Source organism: Schistocerca americana, chromosome 1 (assembly GCF_021461395.2).
Source record: "Schistocerca americana isolate TAMUIC-IGC-003095 chromosome 1, iqSchAmer2.1, whole genome shotgun sequence".
NCBI lineage: Eukaryota > Metazoa > Arthropoda > Insecta > Orthoptera > Acrididae > Schistocerca > Schistocerca americana.
Window position 1 is genome coordinate 781737673 of NC_060119.1, and position 25039 is coordinate 781762711.

Genomic DNA, 25039 nt, shown 5'->3' on the forward strand with positions numbered 1-25039 from the left:
CATGTGGTAAAGGAACAGGAGCTGTAGAGAGTCAGTGAATGAAATGATTGGTATCTTGTATAAAGGAGAGTAGGTTACGATTCATAGGTTGAGGATGTTGGTCCACAAGAGCAGAGATTCTCTTTGTGGGGACACAGCAACTGGCCACAATGGGGTCTCTTGGGTTGTTGGCTGTATGGACATTGCGAAGCACGCAGGAGGTAGGAGTATGGAGGGGGGGGGGGGCGGGGAGAGAAAGGGGGGAGGGGGTTCTGGGATGACCTAAGCATTTCAAGAGGGTCTGGAGAGTCGACTGGATTTCTGGAATGGGGTAGTGTGGTAGGGTTTGTAGGTGGACATATCTCTGCCAGGTAATCCATGCAGTTCATAACCACAGTTGCACAATCTTTGTTGGGAGGTAGGATTATAATGTCGGTATCAGTTTTTAGGTCGTGAATTGTGTTTTTTTTTCTGCAGGTGTAAAGTTTGTTTCCACATTGAAGGATTTGGGGAATGATTATGAGGCAAGCTTTGAGGTTAGGAAATTCTGGAATGTTGAAAGGGGTAATTTGGGGGCAGTGTGAATGGATCATGGTTGGTTGGAGGAATGAACTATCAGTCAGGGTTCAGTATTGGTTTTATTATGCTGCTTGGTCAGGTCTGTGGTGAAAAAGTGTTTTCACTATAGAGACCTGGAGAAGGAGGGAAGGTCTTTAATAAGTCCAGCATGATTGGATTTGGGAGTGGGGTGAAAGATAAGTCCTGTGATACTTCTGTGGGACTGGGGCTTTTTGAGGACAGGTTTATGACTGTATTTTGGGTCTATTTAGGTTCTGGGTTTTGTATAGCGGTGGGAGTGAGTTTTGATGGTAAATTTAGTTGGTCTGTGTAGCAGGACTTGTTGGCTATGAGCGTGTGTGGGAGAGGTTTGGTGGAGGAACCCGTAATACAGCAATGGGCACCCACATGGCGCCATCCTATGCCAACCCTTTCATGGGCCATGTATTGCACGCAGAGTCCCAAACCCCTCACCTGGTTTGATTTATTGATGGCATCTTTGTGATTTGGACTGAGGGTGATGACGCCATATTCATTTTCCTCCAGAACTTCAACACCTGCCGAGTTCGCTTAACCTGGTTCTCATCAAACCAGCTAGACATCTTCCTTGATGTTGACCTAAACCTCAAGGGTGGCAGCATCAGTTCCTCTGTCGAAATCAAAACCATCCAACAACCAGTAGTATTCCCATTTTGGTAGCTGCCACCCATTCCATACCAAGAAGTCTCTTCCACACAGCCTAGCCACCTCTGGTTGTCACGTCTGTACTGATAAGTATTTTGTCTCCAAATAAGCCAAGGGTCGCGCTGAGGTCTTCGCAGACCAAAATTACCCTCCCAACATTGTTCAGAAATAGATCTGTTGTGCCTTGTCTCACCAATCACCTGCCACCTCCCACATATCAACTTTCCAGCCACAAAGGAGCACTCCTCTCGTGACTCAGTATGACCCAGGACTGGAGCAATTGAGTCGTATATTCTGTCTGGGTTTCAACTATCTCTTATTGTATACTGAAATGAAGAACATCCTACTCACTATTATACCTGCCCCTCCTGCAGTGTTATTCCACTGCTCACTAAACCTATGCAGTATCTTTGTTCATACATACTGTAGCCCTGCTCCTAACCCCCTTGCCTCATGGCTTACATATCCACAACAGATGTAGATGCAAGACCTGTTCCTTACATCCTCACCCTATCACTTACACCAACACAGTCACAGGCACACCTATCCCATCAAAGGCAGGGCTACCTGTGCAAGCAACCATGTGATCTACGGGCTAAGCTGCAACCACTGTCCTGCTTTCTAAGTGGGCTTGACAACTGACAAGTTTTCTGTCCACATGAATGACCACTATGGTAACCAAGAGCCACCTGAACCATCCAGTTACTGAATGTACTGCCCAACTCTGCTCCTTACAGCCTCCTGACTGCATCTTGCAGCCCTATCCTTTCCCTGTGTCCCTGCATACCCTTACAGGTAGCACAGCTACTTCTCTCACTCCTATCCTGCTACCCCTCCCCCTCACTGTCCCCTTACTCATCCCTTGGCATTTCCTTACCCGTACCACCCTCTCCTGATTGGTGCTCATGTCAGCTGCAGTCACAGTCAGCAGTCAGACCATGGTGGCTGGAGACAGTGGCCATGTATGGGTGAGTTGTACTTTAGTGTTGTATTTTTGAAGAAGGACATTCTGTCTGAAAGCTTAAATGTTCAGCAGTCTTTAGAGTGTGCCTGTCTGCAACTCAATGCCTCGTCTGTGGTGAGTAGCGATTGATCTTTTTCATTATATTCTTGTATTCTGTAACTTGTTAGTTCTAAGGAGGGCATCATCCAAACTCTTCAGCAAATTTTCAGTTTTGTTTATGTGCCCATTGGCCACCCAATGCCTCAACTACACAATGAGTTGTGACCTTTACCTTTCTTTATTTTCTTGTGATATCCTAAACATAAATTAATCTAACAAGCAACCAAACAATATGGAAACAAAAGTCAATTGTCTTCATATTTTCATTTGTACATGGGTATCTACATGTACACCACATTAAATGATAAACCTGTTTTCAATAAACCACATCTGAACAGTCTTGGAAGGCCCACCTACTGACCGACTACTGTGAAGAATGTTTGTTTGAATGCCTCTGTGCATGCAGTAATTATGCTAATCTTATCTTCACGGTTCCTAGGTAAGCGATATGTAGGGGTTATAGTATATTCCGTAGAGTAGTCATTTAAAGCCAGTTCTTGAAACTTTGTTGATAGACTTTCTTGGGACAGTTTACATCTGTCTTCAAGAGTCGTTCAGTGCAGTTCCTTCAGTATTTCTGTGACACTCTCCCACAGATTAAACAAACCTGTGACCATTCTTGCTGCCCTTCTCTGTGTATATTCAATATTCCCTGCTAGTCCTGTTAGGTATGGGTCCCACACACTTGAACAGCATTCCAAAACCAGTTGCGTGAGTGATTTGTAAGCAATTTCCCTGAGAATAATGTAACCACCCAGCACAAGCACATTTATTTCTAATGAAATTGTATTTGAATTATAACACAAAATCATATAAATTATATTCAAATTTTAGCATAAAATGGCATAACATAGAGTAGGCCATATTCTGTTGACAGTAAACATTGTCTAATATTAAATAATACTTGTGATACATAGTGATTAAGAGTTACATTTTATTTGAACAAATTAACAGATATTGCAGTTAAGTGATTTTTGAGTTCTTATTTTAAGCAGAAATAATTAAGTTTTACATTATGTCATACACACGTCAAAAGAAGTTTTGCATCACCCTGGTTCCCAGAACTCCTGAAGATAAGCGTTGACTGTGAATATTGTATCACAGACACAGTCCCTTTGACTGTTCAGAGATGTCACTAAACCCACCCAAAGATTTAAACAACCATGCATGAGCAGCACCTTATTAGATGGAGGTGGTCCGACAGCTGATCAGTTCCAGTCATTCCACCAGGAAGGAGGTACACAGCTTCAACCATGTCTAGATTGTCAATATCTGGGTATGATTGTGTCTGCACTGTTACTTTGTGACAGGAAGGGCTCTCAACAAGGGAACTGTCCAGGTGTCTCGGAGTGAACCAAAGCGATGTTGTTCGGACGTGGGAGGTACGGAGAGACAGGAGCTGTCTGACATGCCTTGCTCAGGCTGTCCAAGGGCTACTACTCCTGAAACAGCTGAGCAGGCTCTTGCGATGTATGCAATCATAGGCCTTCTTAAAATCAACGAATAAAATATGCAAATCTTTACCATATTCACCCAGTTTCTCAGTGAGCTGCTGGAGACTGAAGATGTGATCTACTGTTGACCGTCGTGGCCAGATACCTCCCTGGTACTCCCCAATCACCGATTCTGCCATTGGCTGAATTCTGTGTGTGGGGCAATTAGACAGGATCTTATAGCAGACGTTAATCAGGGCGATTCCTTGACAGTTATCACATTTCAGTTTATCGCCCTTCTTATGTATTGAACAAATCAGAGCTGTTTTCCATTCTCCTGGTAGTTCTTCTTTGGTCCACATTGCCTGTATCAGTTGGTGTAGTTTTTCTGCAAGCTTCTCTCCTCCTGCCAGGATCATTGAAGCCTGTATTCCATTTTCACCTGGACTCTTTTTCTGCTTAAGGTGTTTGATTCTGGTTTTTATCTCATCCAGGGTAGGTGGGGGATAGTCTGCATCAGCTGTAATTGGGTACTGGAAATAAAACTGCAGTTTGGGTTCATCACAATTTAGGCACTGTCAAAAGTACTCTTTCCATCTCTCAGCTATGTCCCTATCGTTCGTCAGGATCTTATCATGGGAATCTTTGACAAATTTCTGCTTGGCCTGGTGACCTTTGCAGAGGTACTGCACCTTCAGAAACATTTCCCTAGTCTTTTGTCCTCTGAAGTCTGTTTATGCTTCAATTTTGATAACCTTTATGTATTTCCTCTTTGCTCTTCTCAGAGTTGCTTGTGTAGTCTTTCGGACCTCCTCAAATTGTGCGTTGCCCTGTGCCAGATTTGTCTCCTTCACCCACTTGCTCCTGGCTTCCGTTCTTCTTTCCAGGGCATCTGCACATTCCTTTCCAAACCTGATCTTCTTGCCCACTGTGTTTCCCATGAGTGTTTCCTTTACTGTATCCCTAACAGAGCTCTGGATGTTTCCCCACATTAGTTCAAGGTCCTGATTCGCGTCCATATCACAGTGCTTCAAAGCGGTTACTAAGTTGCGACTGGTATCCAGTCTTTGTTGCTTCATCTTTAAGTTTCTCTACATGGTACCTATCCACTCTTTTTAACTTAGGTCCCGTTCTTCCTTTACACTGTATGTTTAACAGGCCTCTGACCAGGAATGATCACTCCCACCTTTGGCACCCCGTGCTGTCTTAACATCTAACACCTATCTCTTGGCTCTGAGATCAGTGGCAACATGGTCTGTTTGATTTATAGTTCTCCATCTGGTGACACCCAGGTTCCTTTATGTATGTTTTTCCGCTGGAAGTTTGTGCTGGAGATGAACAACCCTAATGATGTAGTGAAGCTGATAAACCTAACCCCATTGTCATTGCTTAGGTTGTGTAGACTGTGCCTTCCTGTTGTGTCTTGGAATATTTGTTCTTACCCAACCTTGGCATTCGTATCACCATGGAGGATCCTCAGGTGTCCATTTGGTATAGCGTCCATCAGTGCCTCTAGCTGTGCATAGAACTTGTTTTTCACTTCACTTTCGCTCTCCTCCGCGGGAGCATGACTGTTCACAAAAGTCGCCTTAATATACTTTACATCCAGTGTTAGAACAGATATTCTTGGGTTGACTGAAATGAACTCTGAAGCATTCTACATCTACATCTACATTGATACTCCGCAAGCCACCCAACGGTGTGTGGCGGAGGGCACTTTACGTGCCACTGTCATTACCTCCCTTTCCTGTTCCAGTCGCGTATGGTTCGCGGGAAGAACGACTGTCTGAAAGCCTCCGTGCGCGCTCTAATCTCTCTAATTTTACATTCGTGATCTCCTCGGGAAGTATAAGTAGGGGGAAGCAATATATTCGATACCTCATCCAGAAACGCACCCTCTCGAAACCTGGCGAGCAAGCTACACCGCGATGCAGAGCGCCTCTCTTGCAGAGTCTGCCACTTGAGTTTATTAAACATCTCCGTAACGCTATCACGGTTACCAAATAACCCAGTGACGAAACGCGCCGCTCTTCTTTGGATCTTCTCTATCTCCTCCGTCAACCCGACCTGGTACGGATCCCACACTGATGAGCAATACTCAAGTATAGGTCGAACGAGTGTTTTGTAAGCCACCTCCTTTGTTGATGGACTACATTTTCTAAGCACTCTCCCAATGAATCTCAACCTGGTACCCGCCTTACCAACAATTAGTTTTATATGATCATTCCACTTCAAATCGTTCCGTACGCATACTCCCAGATATTTTACAGAAGTAACTGCTACCAGTGTTTGTTCCGCTATCATATAATCATACAATAAAGGATCCTTCTTTCTATGTATTCGCAACACATTACATTTGTCTATGTTAAGGGTCAGTTGCCACTCCCTGCACCAAGTGCCTATCCGCTGCAGATCTTCCTGTATTTCGCTACAATTTTCTAATGCAGCAACTTCTCTGTATACTACAGCATCATCCGCGAAAAGCCGCATGGAACTTCCGACACTATCTACTAAGTCATTTATATATATTGTGAAAAGCAATGGTCCCATAACACTCCCCTGTGGGACGCCAGAGGTTACTTTAACGTCTGTAGACGTCTCTCCATTGATAACAACATGCTGTGTTCTGTTTGCTAAAAACTCTTCAATCCAGCCACACAGCTGGTCTGATATTCCGTAGGCTCTTACTTTGTTTATCAGGCGACAGTGCGGAACTGTATCGAACGCCTTCCGGAAGTCAAGAAAAATAGCATCTACCTGGGAGCCTGTATCTAATATTTTCTGGGTCTCATGAACAAATAAGGCGAGTTGGGTCTCACACGATCGCTGTTTCCGGAATCCATGTTGATTCCTACATAGTAGATTCTGGGTTTCCAGAAATGACATGATACGCGAGCAAAAAACATGTTCTAAAATTCTACAAGAGATCGACGTAAGAGATATAGGTCTATAGTTTTGCGCATCTGCTCGACGACCCTTCTTGAAGACTGGGACTATCTGTGCTCTTTTCCAATCATTTGGAACCCTCCGTTCCTCTAGAGACTTGCGGTACACGGCTGTTAGAAGGGGGGCAAGTTCTTTCGCGTACTCTGTGTAGAATCGAATTGGTATCCCGTCAGGTCCAGTGGACTTTCCTCTATTGAGTGATTCCAGTTGCTTTTCTATTCCTTGGACACTTATTTCGATGTCAGCCATTTTTTCGTTTGTGCGAGGATTTAGAGAAGGAACTGCAGTGCGGTCTTCCTCTGTGAAACAGCTTTGGAAAAAGGTGTTTAGTATTTCAGCTTTACGTGTGTCATCCTCTGTTTCAATGCCATCATCATCCCGTAGTGTCTGGATATGCTGTTTCGAGCCACTTACTGATTTAACGTAAGACCAGAACTTCCTAGGATTTTCTGTCAAGTCGGTACATAGAATTTTACTTTCGAATTAGTGGCCAAAGTCTTACTGATGCAGAAACCAGTGCCTAACAGATGACCTCGTTCACAGGCTCCTTACAGAATAGTACAGTTTTCAACATCAGTGCTGCCAGCATCCTCCCACCGGATTTCTTACAGTGCAACTAGGTCTAGTTCATACCTCTGAATTTCTTTGACAACACTGATTGCAGCTCCTGTCTTGTACAGACTCCTTACATTCCACATTCCAAATCGTATACCGTTTCTTTGCCAATGACGACGTCTATTTTTGTCAGTAATGTTCCGAGGCTTAATTGTAGTCTTGAAAGCATGTTTAATTTTATACAAAGAGAGGGCGCTGGCCTCCCGTCCAACCTGTGGTGTTACCCTCACAGCTTACAGGATTGCTGGCTTTTCTTAAGGGGTGGGCTCCCCTCAGGAGTTGGGTTAGAAGTAGGAATAAGAAAATTGCAAAGACACCCTCGGGCCTCAAAACCTAATACCGTTGGGGTCGAAAAAGCAAGAGTTGGCCAAGGGGGGACGACAGGGAAGGAGAAAGAAGGAGCCTGACACAAGTAAGTGGAAGCAATGTCAGACTCAGCTCGGGTCTCCGCGGACGCCACCCGCGTACTGCTAGCTGAAGTCCCCTGGGGGATGAGCAACAATAGTATCATCAGTAAATCACAGTTTGAATTTCAGAAGAGTTGCTCAACTGAGAATGTGATTTACACATTCACTCAACAAATTTTACTAACATTGAATAACAAAATAACATCAGTTGGTATCTAATGCAACCTATCTAAGGCATATGACTATGTGAATCACAATATTCCCTGTGATAAATTGAGGTTTTATGCAAATGATGCTTTCGTCAATCAGTGGACTGTGTAGTACCTAACATAAAGAATGCAGAATGTTGTACTTAATAATCCACCCAGTGCAGTCTTTTGTATAGGAGGAAATCATGTAAAGATTTCCCCAACATTCAATCTTAGGCCCCATGTTGTTCCTCATGTACAGAAATGATGTTTCATATAATGTACAACAAACAGAATTATTTCTTTTTGCTGGTGACAGTAGTATTGTAATCAGGCCCAGCATACATACAGCACCAGAAGAAATGATAAACAGTCATTGACTCTCTTTCTGCAAATCGTCATACTCTAAATTATAAAAAAAAACACACCATATATTCAGTTCTGTACATCTAGAGATTCTACACCAGTGATACGTGCAACACATAATGAGGAAATAATAAATAGTTTGGAAACGTCTTAGTTTTTAGGTGTGCATATTGATGAGAATTTAAACGGGAAAAAGTACATTTTAGAACTCCTTAAAGAACTTAGCTCAGCCACATTTGCACATAAAATCAATACCAGAAGAAAAAATGACATTCATTACTCCATATGAAGATTGTTATTAGCACGGGAAGGGGTGTACAGTGTTGCATCCAAAGCTTTTGATCACTTATCCAGTGATATAAAATGTCTGACAGACAGCAGAGTAAAATTTGAAAACAAACTGAAGAAGTTCCTCCCTTATAACTCCTCCTGTTCTGCAGAAGTAATTCTGTTATTGTATATAGTAAAAAATTATCACGCAAATGATCCATAGAACATGAAATTAACTATCTAACCAATTTTGGCCAACATCGGCCTTCCTCAGTTAATAAAATACAGGTCGTGTGCTTCATTCCCAACTCGGCAGAAATTGAGAGGCAGTCTGATTATTTCCAAAACACTTACCTCTGTTTCATCAACCTGATTCTGAAATCCTGGGTAATATTAGTTCTCCAGCATAAATTTTTATTCTGCGGTATGGTGCACATGGTTTTGAAACTTCCTGGCAGCTTAAAGCTGTGTGCCAGACTGAGACTCAAATATAGGATCTTCATCTTTTGCGGGCAAGTGCCCTACTGACTGAGCTATCCAAGAAAGACTTACGGTCTGTCCTAACAACTTTACTTCTGCCAGTACCTCATTCCTACCTTCCAAACTCCACAGAAGTTCTCTTTCATAACTTGTGGGACTAGCACATCTAGAAGAAAGAATATTGTGATGACATGGCTTAGCCACAGCCTGGGGGATTGTTTCCAGAATGAATTTTCACTGTGCAGAGGGGTGTGCACTGATTTTTGCAGAATTGCTATGCAGGAGAATTCTCTGAATTTTGGAAGGTAGGAGATGAGGAGTGAGGGCAGTTTGAGTTGTGTTTGGATACCTCAGTCACTAGAGCAGTTTTCTGTGAGAGGCAAACGTCTCACATCCGAGTCCTGGTCTAGCACACAGTTTTAATCTGTCAGGAAGTTTCAGTATTAGTTCGGATTGATATGTACTTGTGTAAATGTGCAATTGTGTCCTGTTCATTCCTCCCTTCTTGACCTTGGAACTGAGAGATAACCGATTACGTAATTTTTTCTGTTGTGTTTCAAAGTCATTGTCGATTAACAATTAACCAAGAGCACACAAATATTCATTGTTTAATAGCAATTAATTACTAAAAATAATATCTTATTTTTCTCAGAAACCTTAATATCTGCAAGATAAGTTTGTGAAAAGTTCTTTCATTAAGGTAGTACAAAAGTCCAGTTTTAAAGACATTTGTTGAGTTTATTTTTCTGCTAAAGTGATGGCTCTCCCAGCTTCCTATTATTGCAGTTCAACTTCATTATGCTGTTAGTGAAGCTAGGATTCCATCGTGCTATCCACAAAGATTCTGTATGTTTTCTTTTGGCTCATGTTGAAGCCTTGGTGTTGTGCCAACAAGAATCCTATCACCTTCTGAGATTGATTTGATTCTTTTCTCATAATTTTTTGGTACATCTAAATCTCTGTTCATTTCCCTGTTCTGGCACATTACATCACTTATTTCACAACCCTTGGCAGCCGTATCTGAAAACGAAAACATTGGCTGGGAGAATAGCTTAAAAAAAAAGTGGTTAACCTTTGACATGTAATTTCTTATGTACAAAACAGCAATTTTCACTCTAGAATCTACCATTGTGCAGCATTTGCAGAATAGCAATGCTAGAGTAACAATCCTGACTCCACAGAAGTGGTGAAGCTGCACTTACACACTAAGAATCAAAACTACTCAGGAATGTACTGGTTTTACAATACTAAGAATCAAAAGTACTTATAGCATTTACAGGATTTTACATACTTCTAAGCCAAGAAAAAGACGCAGCATAAAGATGGCTCCAGGAACAAGCTGCAACAGAAAGGGATCACTAAAGTGATGGAACAATATTGCAGTTATAGGTAAAGTTAATGTCCCCTCACTTTTCATCGACTTGAGGATTTAGCTTTTTTTTTATGTAGTGATGTCAGGTTGTGTTTTGCCTGCGTGTATCTTGTGCCCCAAGCAATGTATTCAAATTCAGATCAGCAACATTGAAGGGTTCAATGGAATAAAAGTCAGCAGTTTAAGAAACTAATTCTGAAGTCTATATCCCCCTAAATTGACAAAGCAGTTCTGAACCAATGTGTTACTAGCTGCTATTAAATCTTGTCCCAGTAATTCTGTGAAATTGCTGTCCTATCCCCCATGACAAGAAGTTATGTTTCAATAAATTGCTAACAGCTTTATGGATGGGACTCTTCCCTGTACTTCCTATATGCCATGGGCTGGTGTGTCTTATGTTTTGATAGGCTCTCCCAACCTAACAGCTGCCACTCTGCTAATGGCGTTGTCAGATGGTGGCACGCTGGAGCTCATTGCCGGATGCTGAGAGGAAGGGTGGCATCCCTCTGAAGTCTCTGCTGCTGTCAGGCCACTCACCTTTTAACAAGCAGTTATCACTGTCAGCAGTATACCAGCGCCTCCACAGCAGTTCTGTTGTCATTAGTAGTGGTTGATATGTTGTACCCTCCAATTCTTCCCCCTCCTAGGGATATGCTCACTTTGATTAGTTTTATGGCGTATTATTTCTGTAGTATGCTTAACTGTTGCTAGGTTGAGAAAATCATTTACATTTTGTATGTGCAATTTTAGATTAGTATCTACCTTTCTCCTCTTTGTCAGCATCAAATATGACATGTGAAGCAACTCAAATCTCTTGATACGGGCAAGTCTTCAGGGCCAGATTGTATACCGATTAGGTTCCTTTCAGATTACGCTGATACAATAGCTCCCTACTTAGCAAATCATATACAACCACTCGCTCACCGATAGATCTGTTCCTACAGATTGGAAAATTGCGCAGGTCCCACCAGTGTTTAAGAAGGGTAGTAGGAGTAATCCTTCGAACTACAGACCTATATCATTGACGTCGGTTTGCAGTAGGGTTTTGGAGCATATACTGTATTTAAACATTATGAATCACCTCGAAGGGAACGATCTATTGATACGTAATCAGCATGGCTTCAGAAAATATCGTTCTTGTGCAACGCAGCTAGCTCTTTATTCGCACGAAGTAATGGCCGCTATCAACAGGGGATCTGAAGTTGATTCCGTATTTCTAGATTTCTGGAAAGCTTTTGACACGGTTCCTCACAAGCGACTTCTAATCAAGCTGCGGGCCTATGGGGTATCGTCTCAGTTTGCGACTGGATTCGTGATTTCCTGTCAGTAAGGTCGCAGTTCGTAGTAATAGACAGCAAATCATCGAGTAAAACTGAAGTGATATCAGGTGTTCCCCAGGGAAGTGTCCTGGGACCTCTGCTGGTCCTGACCTATATAAATGACCTGGGTGACAATCTGAGCAGTTCTCTTAGGTTGTTCGCAGATGATGCTGTAATTTACCGTCTAGTAAGGTCATCTGAAGACCAGTATCAGTTGCAAAGCGATTTAGAAAAGATTGCTGTATGGTGTGGCAGGTGGCAGTTGACACTAAATAACGAAAAGTGTGAGGTGATCCATATGAGTTCCAAAAGAAATCCGTTGCAATTCGATTACTCGATAAATAGTACAATTCTCAAGGCTGTCAATTCAACTAAGTACCTGGGCGTTAAAATTACGAACAACTTCAGTTGGAAAGACCACATAGATAATATTGTGGGGAAGGCAAGCCAAAGGTTGCGTTTCATTCGTAGGACACTTAGAAGATGCAACAAGTCCACTAAAGAGGCAGCTTACACTACACTCGTTCGTCCTCTGTTAGAATATTGCTGCGTGGTGTGGGATCCTTACCAGGTGGGATTGACGGAGGACATTGAAAGGGTGCAAAAAAGGGCAGCTCGTTTTGTATTATCACGTAATAGGGGAGAGAGTGTGGCAGATATGATACGCGAGTTGGGATGGAAGTCATTAAAGCAAAGACGTTTTTTGTTGCGGCGAGATCTATTTACGAAATTTCAGTCACCAACTTTCTCTTCCGAATGCAAAAATATTTTGTTGAGCCCAACCTACATAGTTAGGAATGATCATCAAAATAAATCAGAGCTCGAGCAGAAAGGTTTAGGTGTTCGTTTTTCCCGCGTGCTGTTGGGGAGTGGAATGGTAGAGAGATAGTATGATTATGGTTCGATGAACCCTCTGCCAAGCACTTAAATGTGAATTGCAGAGTAATCATGTAGATGTAGATGCAGATGTATGAGCATTTCTTAGTTTCTTTCTGCAGTGACAGGCTTTCTGCTCATTGCTGGGGCTGCGTGCCCCTTTTGTGCCTTTGTTCATGATGCCACAGCAACTAAGGCAACCACATTTGGCCCGTTAATGCATTATTGTACATACTTTAAAAAAAAACTCCGCACATTTGATCACAAAACATAACTGTAACACTGTTACAATGTCATTGCTGAAGGGATATATGTTCTAAAACTTGTGTAATATGTTGCGTGGCAGAGACAGCCTATTGGTGTATTATTTATTTATTTTCTTTTTTTTTCAGCTGATGAACAGTTTAGTGATTTGTGTTTTAAATTTGGCTTGGAACTTGATGAAGTGGTGAGTGTTATAAACTACTTATTACTTCTAAAGTAGTTTTTATTGGAAGTCTTTTTTTTGTGATTTTAGACCAGTTGTTCTATTTAAGTTGTGTGTTGAAAAGCTTATCTCACTTCTCTTTATTTACTAGTTTGATATAATTCAAAATATTGTATGAAGTTGGTGTGGTGATACAACATGCGGAACATGCTATAAAGAGGCAGAATAAACTGGAAGACTTTTTTGTAGTACAATAATTTAGACATACAAATCATGTCAAACAGTAATGTATAAAGAAAATCTGTGTGAAAAATTGAAAAATATGAGAACCGATAGCACTTATGTCAAAGCAACATTAAAAATCTGTCAGATGCACATACACTCTTTACTTTGAGCAAGCATCCTCGTAATGTTACTTTCAAACTTTACTGCAACTTAATATAAATATTAGAACATGCATATAATTTTTAGAGGTACGTCATAAGGAGGCAAAATAAAAATTAACAGTTGCTGCATATTTTCCTATGGAGTCTTTAATGGAACAGATTGGTAGAGCAGTTAAACACTAGAACTCAAAACCAACGTTAGTTGTTCACAAATTTCACTTACTTTTGTATCGGGGAAAAGTGTTAATCAAATGACACATTCCTCACCCCTTGCATGTAATCACTCGTAGGAAATTTCAGTTTTGTATCAACAGCCATTTGTGGAGCATCAAGAGTCCAACTCAGCTGGCCACCCTGTACAGTGTCCCACTCCTACCCCAGCTAACATAATGACCAAACATCAAACATGATGCTATGTAGCAATGGTGTGGGATAGAATTTTACTGTGCCCGTAGAGGCATTATATTGTAACGACGAAAGTAGAAAACATTACAGTACGAACACATTGTCAAAACTAATGTTCCAATATTTCCAAGCCTTTTGAATAAGTTGATTAAAATTCTGTCTTTACGCCAGCTTATTTTCTGTACAGATAAAAGCCATTCCTACAGGTTAAGAATGTTATGATGATGTGATGGCTATTGGATGTGTCTAATGTTAATGAATGTTACAGCCAGCCAGCTGGGCACTACTTGTCACTTCACTGGCCCTGCAGTACTTGCCACATACTGAGGTCTTGGCTGCTACACCACGTCGGCAGAGTGGAAATGTCAGACTGATATGTGCTGCTGATATGTGCTGTGAGTTGTTTACAATGCAAGCACAGTGTGATATGCACAACAACTGCAAAGTAGGAAAAGTGTATGATGCGTAAATAGTAGTAGAAGGATAAGAACAAATCTGAGAGTAAACTTTCTGACTGAACATTATACCAAAATTGACCTTTGGCAGTGGGAAATTATTGCCAGTGTAGAGCCATCACAAGATGCTTCTGCCATTATGGAACAAATTGGTTAAAACCATGTACAAGTATGTAAAAGGCTTAATTTGTATGATATCGTGTCACTAGGCTCCAGGGAGTTTCTTTGAGGGAGCAGGAGTACCAGGAACCAAGCATTTTGTGAAGGTTTCAGTCTTGATGAGCACTACATTGAGGCGGATTGATGGGACAACCTGTTGAAGTATGGTGAGTGGTTGGTTGGTGGGTAGGTTTAGGGAAAAGGACCAAACAGCGAGATCATTGGTCCCATCAGATGAGGGGAGAATTGGGAAGGAAATCTTCCGTGCCCTTTCAAAGGAACCATCCCAGCATTTGCGTGAAGCGATTTAGGGAAATCATGGAAAACTTAAATCAGGATGGCCGGACGCGGGTTTGAACTGTCATCCTCCCAAATGCAAATCCAGTATGCTAACCGGTGTGCCACCTTACTCGGTGGTACATGTGTGAGGATAGATTTGGAAATACATTTTGTAAGAAAGCATAAGGAGAACTGTTTTTGCAAGAACAAATCTCTGAATGATGTTCCAAAACAATGGGTACCAGATAGAAAAATGAGGTGCCAAGCATAAGAGTGTAATGGAGCCAGACAAAGTATTGTTAAAGTAGATATGTTAAGGATAACTTATTAGGAGATAAGAGTTGTCCAGTGTCATTTTAGTGTGGAATGAGAATTAGAAGTTGTGTGTGCATAAGCATGCCAAGTAGTGAAATATGTTTAAAATAATGAGGAGAGCATGAGGCCCATGAGAGATGATGTGACATTAAGCAATGTGAGGAGAGATTCCAAGGTGACGAAAGCCATAGTGAATGCATATGTGACATTGTAGAGTGTATGCTGAAGAGGAATGTAATCCATACACTTTGAGGATAAAAGGCCAAGGGCACAGGACTTGCAGGACAAAAAATAAAGGCAGGATGTTATGTGTGTCCCAAGAGAACTAATGAACTATTAAGTAAAATAGTAAATAAGTAGCTTAGCAGCATAAGAGGAAGTCTAGTGATGAGTAAGCATTGTAGGTTAAATTCAGTCTCTTAACCATGTGGTTTAAGCCACCGGACACTCCTTTAGTGAAAACTGGTTCCATAAATGTGATACAACATCCAATGGACTTGGGAATCTCAGGTGTAGACTGGTTCTAGGTGGGGACCTGGAGAGGGGGGCGGCAGATCTTCCCATAGAAGGTGGTAATGGTGCCACTTCTATTTTGTGGGTAAATCTGGGGGAAGATAGTGGTAAAGCATTGCAGCTGACACTGGCAGCTGGCAAGCGTGACATGTAGGAATTGTGGTTATGGTAACAGGGCTGTTTATTCATTGTGAAACAGGCCAAGCATGGCTCTGCAAAACCTGCCAGCACAGTGGTAACATACGGTTCTTGCATGGGTTTCTCCACTGACAGACTTCAGTGGTGGTGTCGAGAACATGACTAGATGTGGCGCAGTAGCATAGCAGATGCTCTGCTAGTCAGTATTAATAGCTATCATTTTGGAGCAGATTCATTTACAGCCCACCATTGCTACTAGGATGTGGAGGCTAAGCCTGTCAGGGGGTGAAGCCATGGGGAGAGTTTAGGTCTCCGTTGTTGTTATAGCTTCCTGCACTAAATCTCCTTTTCGGAGCTGTGGCACTGCATGGCAGGGCTATCCCAGGCCCTCTGCTCATGGGTGCAGTGGGTCGAGTCTCAGGCACAGTGGCCATCTTCTTCTGCTTCTGGTGCAGGTGCTGTTACGCGTCATGGCATCACCTGCCAGGATGCATGTGTCAACTGTGAGCTGGCTACCTCTGCAAGAATTCTGGCCACCTCTTGAGTGCCGATAATGCCGTGTGCTTGTGGCGCAACTCACACAACTGGGTCATGTGCCAGTACTGGGCCAGTACCCATGCTGGGGACACATTTCGTAGTCAGCTGTCTGACCACTAGCTGTCATGTTGCTGGACCCAAGGTCCTTGCCATGTGCTGAGAGGGGTGTGGTTGTTGCTCTGTGTCATCAGAGTGCAAGTGTCTTAGTGAAACAAAGTGTTTATTTTGATAGCTGTGTTTCTGTGGGCCACTCCCAGCCAGCAACCCTGCCACAACCCCTCACCATCAGCCATCCAGCACCCCGTGGGTTGGCTTTAACATGACTGTATGAACAGTCTATGCATTATACTCAAGTGTGTCAAGTAAGGGGAGACTATCTGGAATAACTCGGGCATTAAAACCACTCTGAACTTTCTTTGTTTTTTTACTAACCCAGTCTCGAAACTTTTTGGCTGACGAGGTTTACCATCAAGGTCTTTGGTTCGGAAATCACTTCTGCAGGACAATGAACCAGCGGTACACAAATATCAGCTTTATTATGAGCAGCTTGCAGATATCCAGGCTAAAGAAAACGGTTGAAATTATGAAGCACATGAATAATCTCCCAGCATCATTATCATCAATGACTGCAATCCAATGGGACGTGTAGGTTTCCTGGCCATACAAATCACTAGCCCACAATAGAACTACCATCCTTTGTTCTTAATCACCAACAGCTAAAGACTGGCCCGCAGTAATAGGCTGTCAGTTCACTGTTGGTTAAGAGATATCAGCGTGTGCAGAAAAGACTCTCTAAACCAACTCCCTCATCTCTTCTGTTCATGCCCATGTCCATTCCTCCTATTAAGGCTGTTGGTGCTTAAAACAGTGGCATCCCTCACTGCGTGACCATCAAAATGAGAAATTCTCATTCCAGAATGGAATAGTTTGAACAGCTTAAAATAAAACCTTTGAAAATGCAATGAAACATGATCTCTCATATTCTATTTTATTTTACAGTATATTACAATATGACACAGCATTACACCCACAAGGATGTAATAAACATGCATAAGAATTAAAATATTATGTGATATTTTCTTATTATATTATTTAAAGAGCATTATGTCTGTTTAGAGCTGAGTATGGTATGTATGAGAATATAAAACTTAATGTTACAATTTTGTCTGAAATGATAATGTTGGTAAGACATTTTAAACCTAATTTCACTATTTATCAATAACATACATAGCATTAATTTCTGGTTGGTACTAGGATATGTAAAAATAATGAGCTCTATATTGGTAGAAGCTTGAAAATTTGCTTTTTAAATGTTTTTGTCAGTGGTTGAACTACTGTAAAGCAGAAATAATATTACTTGATGCATTTGATTACAGTTAATATATTCTTCTTTCAATACAGACCACAGAGAAGCAGATGCAGGCAAAGGAACAAGGATTGGAGCATATTGAAACAGCAGCATCAGAAGATGTAATTTATAGGATTGACATACCAGCCAATCGGTATGATCTCCTTTGTTTAGAGGGCCTTGTCACAGGACTTCTTGTTTTTCTAGGAAGGTAGGTTTTTGAGTAAGCTTACATAGTCATCTTATAAATGTGAAGAAAACATTATTAGTATGCGTGACATACATTTTATGATCACTAAACTGTACACTTATGTAATAAAGGTGCTCGTAATTTCCTGTTCATACAACATATCATTTTGAAGGATTGCTAATGATGCACACAGATGAAACTACTGTTACTGAATGTATCACTGCAGTGCAGAAGCTGCAAGTGCTGAAAGGAGATGCTAAATTAGTCTTCCATAATAGATTAGAAGACATTATTACTATGCATTACACAAATTTCCCATGTTTACTAAACCGTACATTTATGTAATAAAGAAACTAGTAAGTTCCTGTTCATACAGCACATGAATTTTCAGAATTGCTAGTGATGCACACAGATGAAACTATTATTATTGAATATACCACTACAGTATGAGGTCACAATGGTTAAACCCTTAGCTTACAATGTCATGTGAGAGACGTAGCATGCCAACCTGGCCAAACATCACGTAGACGTATCAGAGACGTGGTACGTTTACCGCACCGAACAAGCGGATGTCATGTGAGAGATGTCATCAGTCAGCCCCACCAAATGTAAACAGAATGTCTCTGACACGTTGCGGAGCTGATTGAGTACACGTGGCATACACAAAGTGTTCTTCGCCGCATTCGGACCTGCCGGCATTACAGAAATACTTTCACAATGTTCCCAATGTGTAGCAAACGTGTTCACAAGGAAAGGGAGACATACGGTGGCATAGCCAACACTGATTTTGCAGGATATTTTGACAGCGGCAGTGACAGTGGTAGTGACATTTTACCTCCTATACGAAAACGGTGTAAGCGGTTGGTGATTGAAGATGATACTGATGAAGAAGAGCAAACCTACCAGCAACAATGAGAGTCGTGGATGTGGCAAAAGGAAGACAATGAACTAACAATCTGGACATATACGGAAATTCCCGGAATAAAGGAAGCAGCTTTACAGCACGTGAGTACAGGCATAAGAGAATTAGACGTTTTCTATGTAATATTTAATAGCACAGTTTGGAAAAACATCGTAACTGAGATGAATAGATATGCACAAGACGTACTCAACAATAAACAGAATAGACAAAAAATGGACCAAAAGTGGTCTCCTATTGGCTGTAATGAAATAAAAATATACATTGCACTATGTAGAATCATGGCTGAAGTAAGGAAACCGTCGATTCAGATGTATTGGTCTAGGAGGGCCGTTATAGAAATGCCAATATTTAGGAAAATTATGCCATTCAGGAGATTTCTGCACATAAATAGATTTCTGCATCTAGAGAATAACAGTTTAGCCAACAACACAGATAAGCTGTACAAACTAAGGCCAGTCATAGATAAGTTCAATCAAAAATTTAAGGAAGTGTACACAATGCAAAAGAATACTGCCATTGATGAATCATTAATGAAATTTAAGGGGTGCTTATCCTACAAACAATTTAACCTATCAAAAAGAGCGAGGTTTGGTATTTAAATTTATAAATTGTGTGAGTCAAGTTCAGGATACTGCTATGATTTTAAGATATACAAACGTGATGCTAGTGGTAGTGCCTCTGAAAGTGTAGTTCTAGAACTATCACAGTCAGTATTACACAGAGGGCATACTCTATATTTAGATAACTGGTTTTCTTCACCAAAATTTTTCATAACTCTCCTCACCAATAAAACTAATGTGATTGGAACAGTGTGCTCAGACAGAAAAAATATGCCCAGAGACTTCCTGAAGGCAAACTTAAAGAAGGGAGAATATACAGTGAGGAGTTGTAATGAAATATTGGCACTAAAATGGAAAGATAAACGAGACGTTTACATGCTTTCCACAAAACATTCAACAGCAGAAATGATTGCCACAGACACACCTCTCCGCAATGCGTCGTGGAAACTAAAAGGTGTCATCCAATACAATAGAGGCATGATTGGAATTGATCGCCAAGATCAGATGCTCGCATGCTTCACTGTGATTAGTAAATGTATGAAAGGATACCGCAAGACATTATTGTACCTATTTGATGCTACTTTATTTAACACGTACATTTTGTATTACAAAATACATTGCGGCAAACGACAGAGCTACGCAGAATATAGGATTCACATTGCAGAATCATTGTTGAAAACTACACCTTTACCGGAATATAATCGGAAGGGACGATTAGCATCCGGCGATATACCACAAAGACTGCACGTGCAACATTGGGTACATTTTCCCAAACATATATTCCAACACCATCAAAAGTAAATCCTGCGAGAGCTTGTGTAGTGTGCAGAAAGCATAAACGATGCAGCGAAACAATGTGGGAATGCAATAAGTGCAGGGTTGCATTACATGTGCCAGATTGATTTGAACGATATCATGTAATCAAAGACTATTAAATTAGTGTACATATCATTGTGATGATGTTGCGTTTGAAAATATGTTTGCCAATGTACTAATGTAACAGGTCCCAGAATGTTTTGAACAAAATATTATACAGTCTTAGAGCATTGCATTGTTGTGAATATTATTATTAAGATGTATTTCATCAATGTACGTTTACTTATAAAGGGAAATAAAACGTTTGTGAATATATCGTTGCATTCGAGACAATGAGTGTCTCATTTCCAATGGGCAACTAATTGTCATTATTTATGATACCTGTAGAAATGTCACGTTACTGGTATTTCACACATGTACTTACAAGTCCCAAGGGCGTCTGCATGACTTCGGATGACACCAGGCATAGTGCACTGCAGCCTTAGCATCGCCGGGAATCATAAGGCACATCTGTACCTTGCAGCCACTTACGGCTCACGCTAACAGAACTTAAATCGTAAGGCATAGGGTTAAAAGAGACGCTAAATTTGTCTTCAATAATAGATATGTTTTGTGTCCAATCTCAACATTCCTGCTTCCAAATTTGCAAGTAGATACTTAATTAGCAATCTACAAAGAATATTCGAAAAATAAGGACTGTTGATGATGATTAAATGTTGGAAGTTCAGAATAAAGTTGTTCGAATGCAGTGTCATCAATTAATTGTTTGGTAGGTGACAGAAATCATTGTTTTGATTCATTAGTCATTTGTTTGTGAATGAAAGCAAACAACAGTGGCTTCAAACTCATTGTTCACATGTCGCAAAGTGCATACTGTAATTGAGTTTTATGTGTGCAGGAGGATATGCAATTCCTCCTGTTCATCAGGGACAGTACCTAGTTTATTTGGCCTACAGCATTGGGTGAAGGAAAGGTTAGACAGTGTTCAGACTGATTAAATTGTGCACAAACTGGGCAGATAACTGCAGTTTGAACTGGTTTATGAATTTCATGATGAATGCATCACTATTTATGAAGATGTACAAATCTTGAAATTATGTGAAAAGTGGGAGCTGAAGATAGCTATCAGCCAACCAAAGTGCAAGGAATGTCAGGTGTTTAAGCATTTTTGAACTGCTGTCAGCAAGATGGAGATGATCTGTTTTCCCGTAGTTCCATGGTTGATGAGACATGGATATTCACTGCAACACTGAATGAAAACAGCAATCAGTGAAGTGCCACCATTCAACATCACCAAAACAACATAAATTTGAGCAATTTTCTTACTTAAGTTGAGAAATTATGGATGCCATTTCTTGGGACAAAACTGGTGTATGTTTTAGTTGATTCTTATGAAAAGTGTGTCAACAGTTACATCTGATACGTGCAGCAGAATGCTCACAAGAATTAGACGTGCCATCCAAAATTCCAAGCTAACTTACATGCCTGAAGATTAAAGAAGCTAGAAGCTACTGTAAAGTTGTGAAAGAAGTGTCCGTGTAATGTTTCAGTCAAATCAGATATAAACGGCACTTCAGCTGAAATAACTTCAACTTGTTTCAAAATAAGTTTTATTTCTTTTTTATTTGAATCTAGTCTGGTAGGTTGTTGTACAGCGATTTACCACTATGTACAGCAGTTTTTGAAACGGAGAGCTGTTCTTGTTGGGGTGACATGAACTTAGTGGCAGGTTCTGGTCCCATGATAGTGCATAATCTGGTACCACGTGCCACAGAATTAGATTCCCCGCCAGACGTCACGGACGTCGAAGACCCTTAGAGGTCTCTGCATCATCACGCCATAAACAGTGGCGGTGTGCACGTACTGGCCTGCATATAGTGTGAGGGTGCCGCAGTGGAACACATGGTTCCAGCAGCCAATAGCGGCGCCCCCGATGAGAGTATTTAAGAGCCGGCCTCTCACTCTGCCAGAGAGTCTAATTGTTGCGTGAGTCTTGACAAGACAGCGTGTTTATTGTACTTTGATCTCGTTAATTGTAGACGTCTTGGAATCGTTTGGTTGTCTCTGTCACTCCGTTGCGTCTTGCGTGTTGTCGTTGTAAGGTCTTTCTCCATCGACGTCATTGGTTCGTGTCCGTCCTTTCCATTCGTTTGTTTGTGCACTCCCACCGCGCTTTCTCGGCCACCCCGCGACTGTTCTGGTTGCGGTCGCAACTGGTTCCAACACACAGAGATGTTTTGTCAATAAACATTAGAGGTTCTTAGACATGCTCATTGTGAAAACCATATAAAAATGGCAGATTAGGCTTTTTATGCAGAAAATAAAACCCAATATAATGCTTACTTCTTTAGTTGAAAATAATTCTGACTGATTTTTTAAAGTTTTATTTATTTATTTATTTATTTTTTAAATTTGACAGCAGCTCGATTTTGGGAACTGTACACCAAAAGTTCATTCTGTACCTGTAAACTGAAAGTATGCTTGATATAATTATGAAAATCCGCCTCAATTGCACAAACTATCTGGTGTTTACCTAGGTTTCAGCGTGGGTAACCACGCCTTCTTCAGAACAAATATAAAACAGCTTGCCTAAATAGGCATAGTCAAAGGCTAAAATCAACACCTACAGCGGCAAGACCCCATGCCTATTTAGGCAAGCTGTTTTATATTTGTTCTGAAGAAGGCGTGGTTACCCACACTGAAACCTAGGTAAACACCAGGTAGTTTGTGCAATCAAGGGAGATTTTTCATAATTATTTTGATATTTATGATTGCTGACGCGCTGCAATGCTGAAAGTTCTATGCTTGATATGTCTGTAATATCATGTCCATATTACAGCTTATGTTCAGCACCCATCTTATGTAGCAAATAATTGACATTTCATCTTTGAGAATTTAGCATAGTAATGCTGTGCTGCAGTCAGTGAGCAAGGCAAAGATCAGAAAAATAAAGGTGCAAGTGGGACTACAAATAAATACTGTAATCCTTGTGTTTCACCACTGTGTTCGTATGGGAACTTGCTCTCCACCATATGCTTCTCTTTCATGAATCATTTGAACTTAACAGGGGAAAAAACATACACAAAAATACACATTATTTCTGTCATACAGTTGCTCTTAGCTCTGTTTCATACCTGTCCTTTCTCCTCCTTTTTTGACCACTATTCTCTCTCTATTCACCTCACTTTTTATTTAGTCATATCTGTAATTTACAATCAGTAAACAAGATTATTCCAAAGAACTGGGTAGTATGGTACAAGTTGTGCAAGAACTAAATCAGTTTCTCAAACAACTTGTTTCTGTTATCAAAGTTGAACACTGTTACTGTATGTGTTATGGACCATCTATTGTTGGAAGAGAGTACTATGATCTCTTGAGTAAAAGTTTATATTGTGTCTAATAATAGATCAGGTTTACAGATAATGTTATCCTGTTCTTCTTTTGTTGCTCTCTTAGAATTAATTTTTGCAAAGTACAAGGTGCACAATGTTATTCCCAAACAAAGACACTGCCTGCAGAATAACTGTGAACCAAAGTCTCTGATATATCCACTTTTTATGAGATGCTATTCCCATAGCACAATATTGTTGGAATTTGAAGGAATGGGAGCAGTCTGTGAGAAATTGAAGCTTTTAGTTGGTTTTTGTGGTGAGCTGAAGTTGCATTGTTGTGGAATGGTTTGTTTCATCCAGGTTTATGTTTGTCTTACCATGGGCACCTATTTCATGAAGTGATCTGCCTCTCTGATGCTGTTTGTAACATTGTTTACCTCAAATACCTTCTTACGGTCGTCGTTTCTCGGATTCTTGATGCAATGGTCCAGCGATGCAGTGCCACTACTTGTACCATGGGACTTCATTTCTGTTAGCAGAGTAATTTACTGGCAGCATCTGATTAGAACTATAAGATTTATTGCACACATTAACATATTAAACACAGTTACATGAACTGTCATATTATACAGTTTACAGAATACCAGCAATGTAAAAGATATATGCACAATCAAGGCATATGTTCTGAATTCTCGCCCCCCCCCCCACCCCCCTTCTCAACTAGAATCATGCCTACAAAAAAACTAGCAAAAGAGAAACACACACCATTCATACACACAAGCAAGCACAACTCACCAGCATCTCAGTCTGAAATGCTGGAGTTGGTGGTCATGTGTGCATGAGGTGTGCTTGCTAGTGTGTATGAATGATGTGTTTGTCTTTTGCTGACGAAGGCTGTGACCGATAGCTTAATGTAAGTGTTTTTTAATTGTGCCTGTTTGCAACGTAACGTGTCTTCTTTATGCTAAGTAGCAGTCTATCTTTCCTACATTGTTGATATTCCTATCTGGAGTTTCCTTTGTGTGAAACACAAAAAGTACATTTTCAGTCCAAACTCTTGTAGCAGCAGATGGTGGCAAGGCTTTGCCACAGGTTTTATCATAATGTCTGCCAGCATTTGATGTGAAGAAATGTGCTCTACTGTGACTTGGGCTGACTTTTTTTCTTCTCTTATAAAGTTTGTTTTGTATCTATGTGTTTGGTTCAACTCTTGTAGCAAGTCAATTGTTGCTTTGTTGTCTCATAATAGTTTGATAGTATCCTTCTAGTAGTTTGGAGATATTTCGTTGTCTAACCTTTGAGTCCATAAAGCCTCCTGATATTGCAACGTCAGGGTCATATATTCTGTCCCAGTTGTGGATGAAGCTGTGGTTGGCTGTTTCTTACTCTACCAGGATATTATTGCACCTTATGATTTAAACAGATATCCAGTTGTTGACTTCCTGTCTTTGGAACCTCTGGCCCAGTCTGCATCACAGGAGTCCTGTGCTTTAAAAAAGAATAGCTTTGCCATTCATTCCTTTTAGATATCTAAAGATTCTTTTGACTGCTTGCCAGTGTGGCATGCCGGGATTGTTACAAAAAGATTGATAATTCCTGTAGAATAAGCTAGGTCTGGCCTTGTTCCTAACTGAGCATACATTAAACTTCCTATTGCTTCATAAAAGGGTATGTTCTTCATAGCTTCTTACTCCTGTTCTA

General features: G+C 40.8%; 1 protein-coding gene across 2 annotated transcripts in view; it reads left to right on the forward strand.

Moving 5' to 3' along the window:
* Positions 1-25039, forward strand: part of LOC124612297 (phenylalanine--tRNA ligase beta subunit) — a 107029-nt gene that overhangs the window by 13089 nt on the left and 68901 nt on the right. The window contains exons 2-3 of one of the 2 annotated variants that reach the window (XM_047140411.1): positions 12949-13004; positions 17572-17729. In XM_047140411.1, coding sequence (XP_046996367.1) covers positions 12949-13004; positions 17572-17729 — 214 coding nt within the window. The remainder of the gene's footprint in view (positions 1-12948; positions 13005-17571; positions 17730-25039) is intronic. The other variant, XM_047140419.1, reaches the window with a different exon arrangement.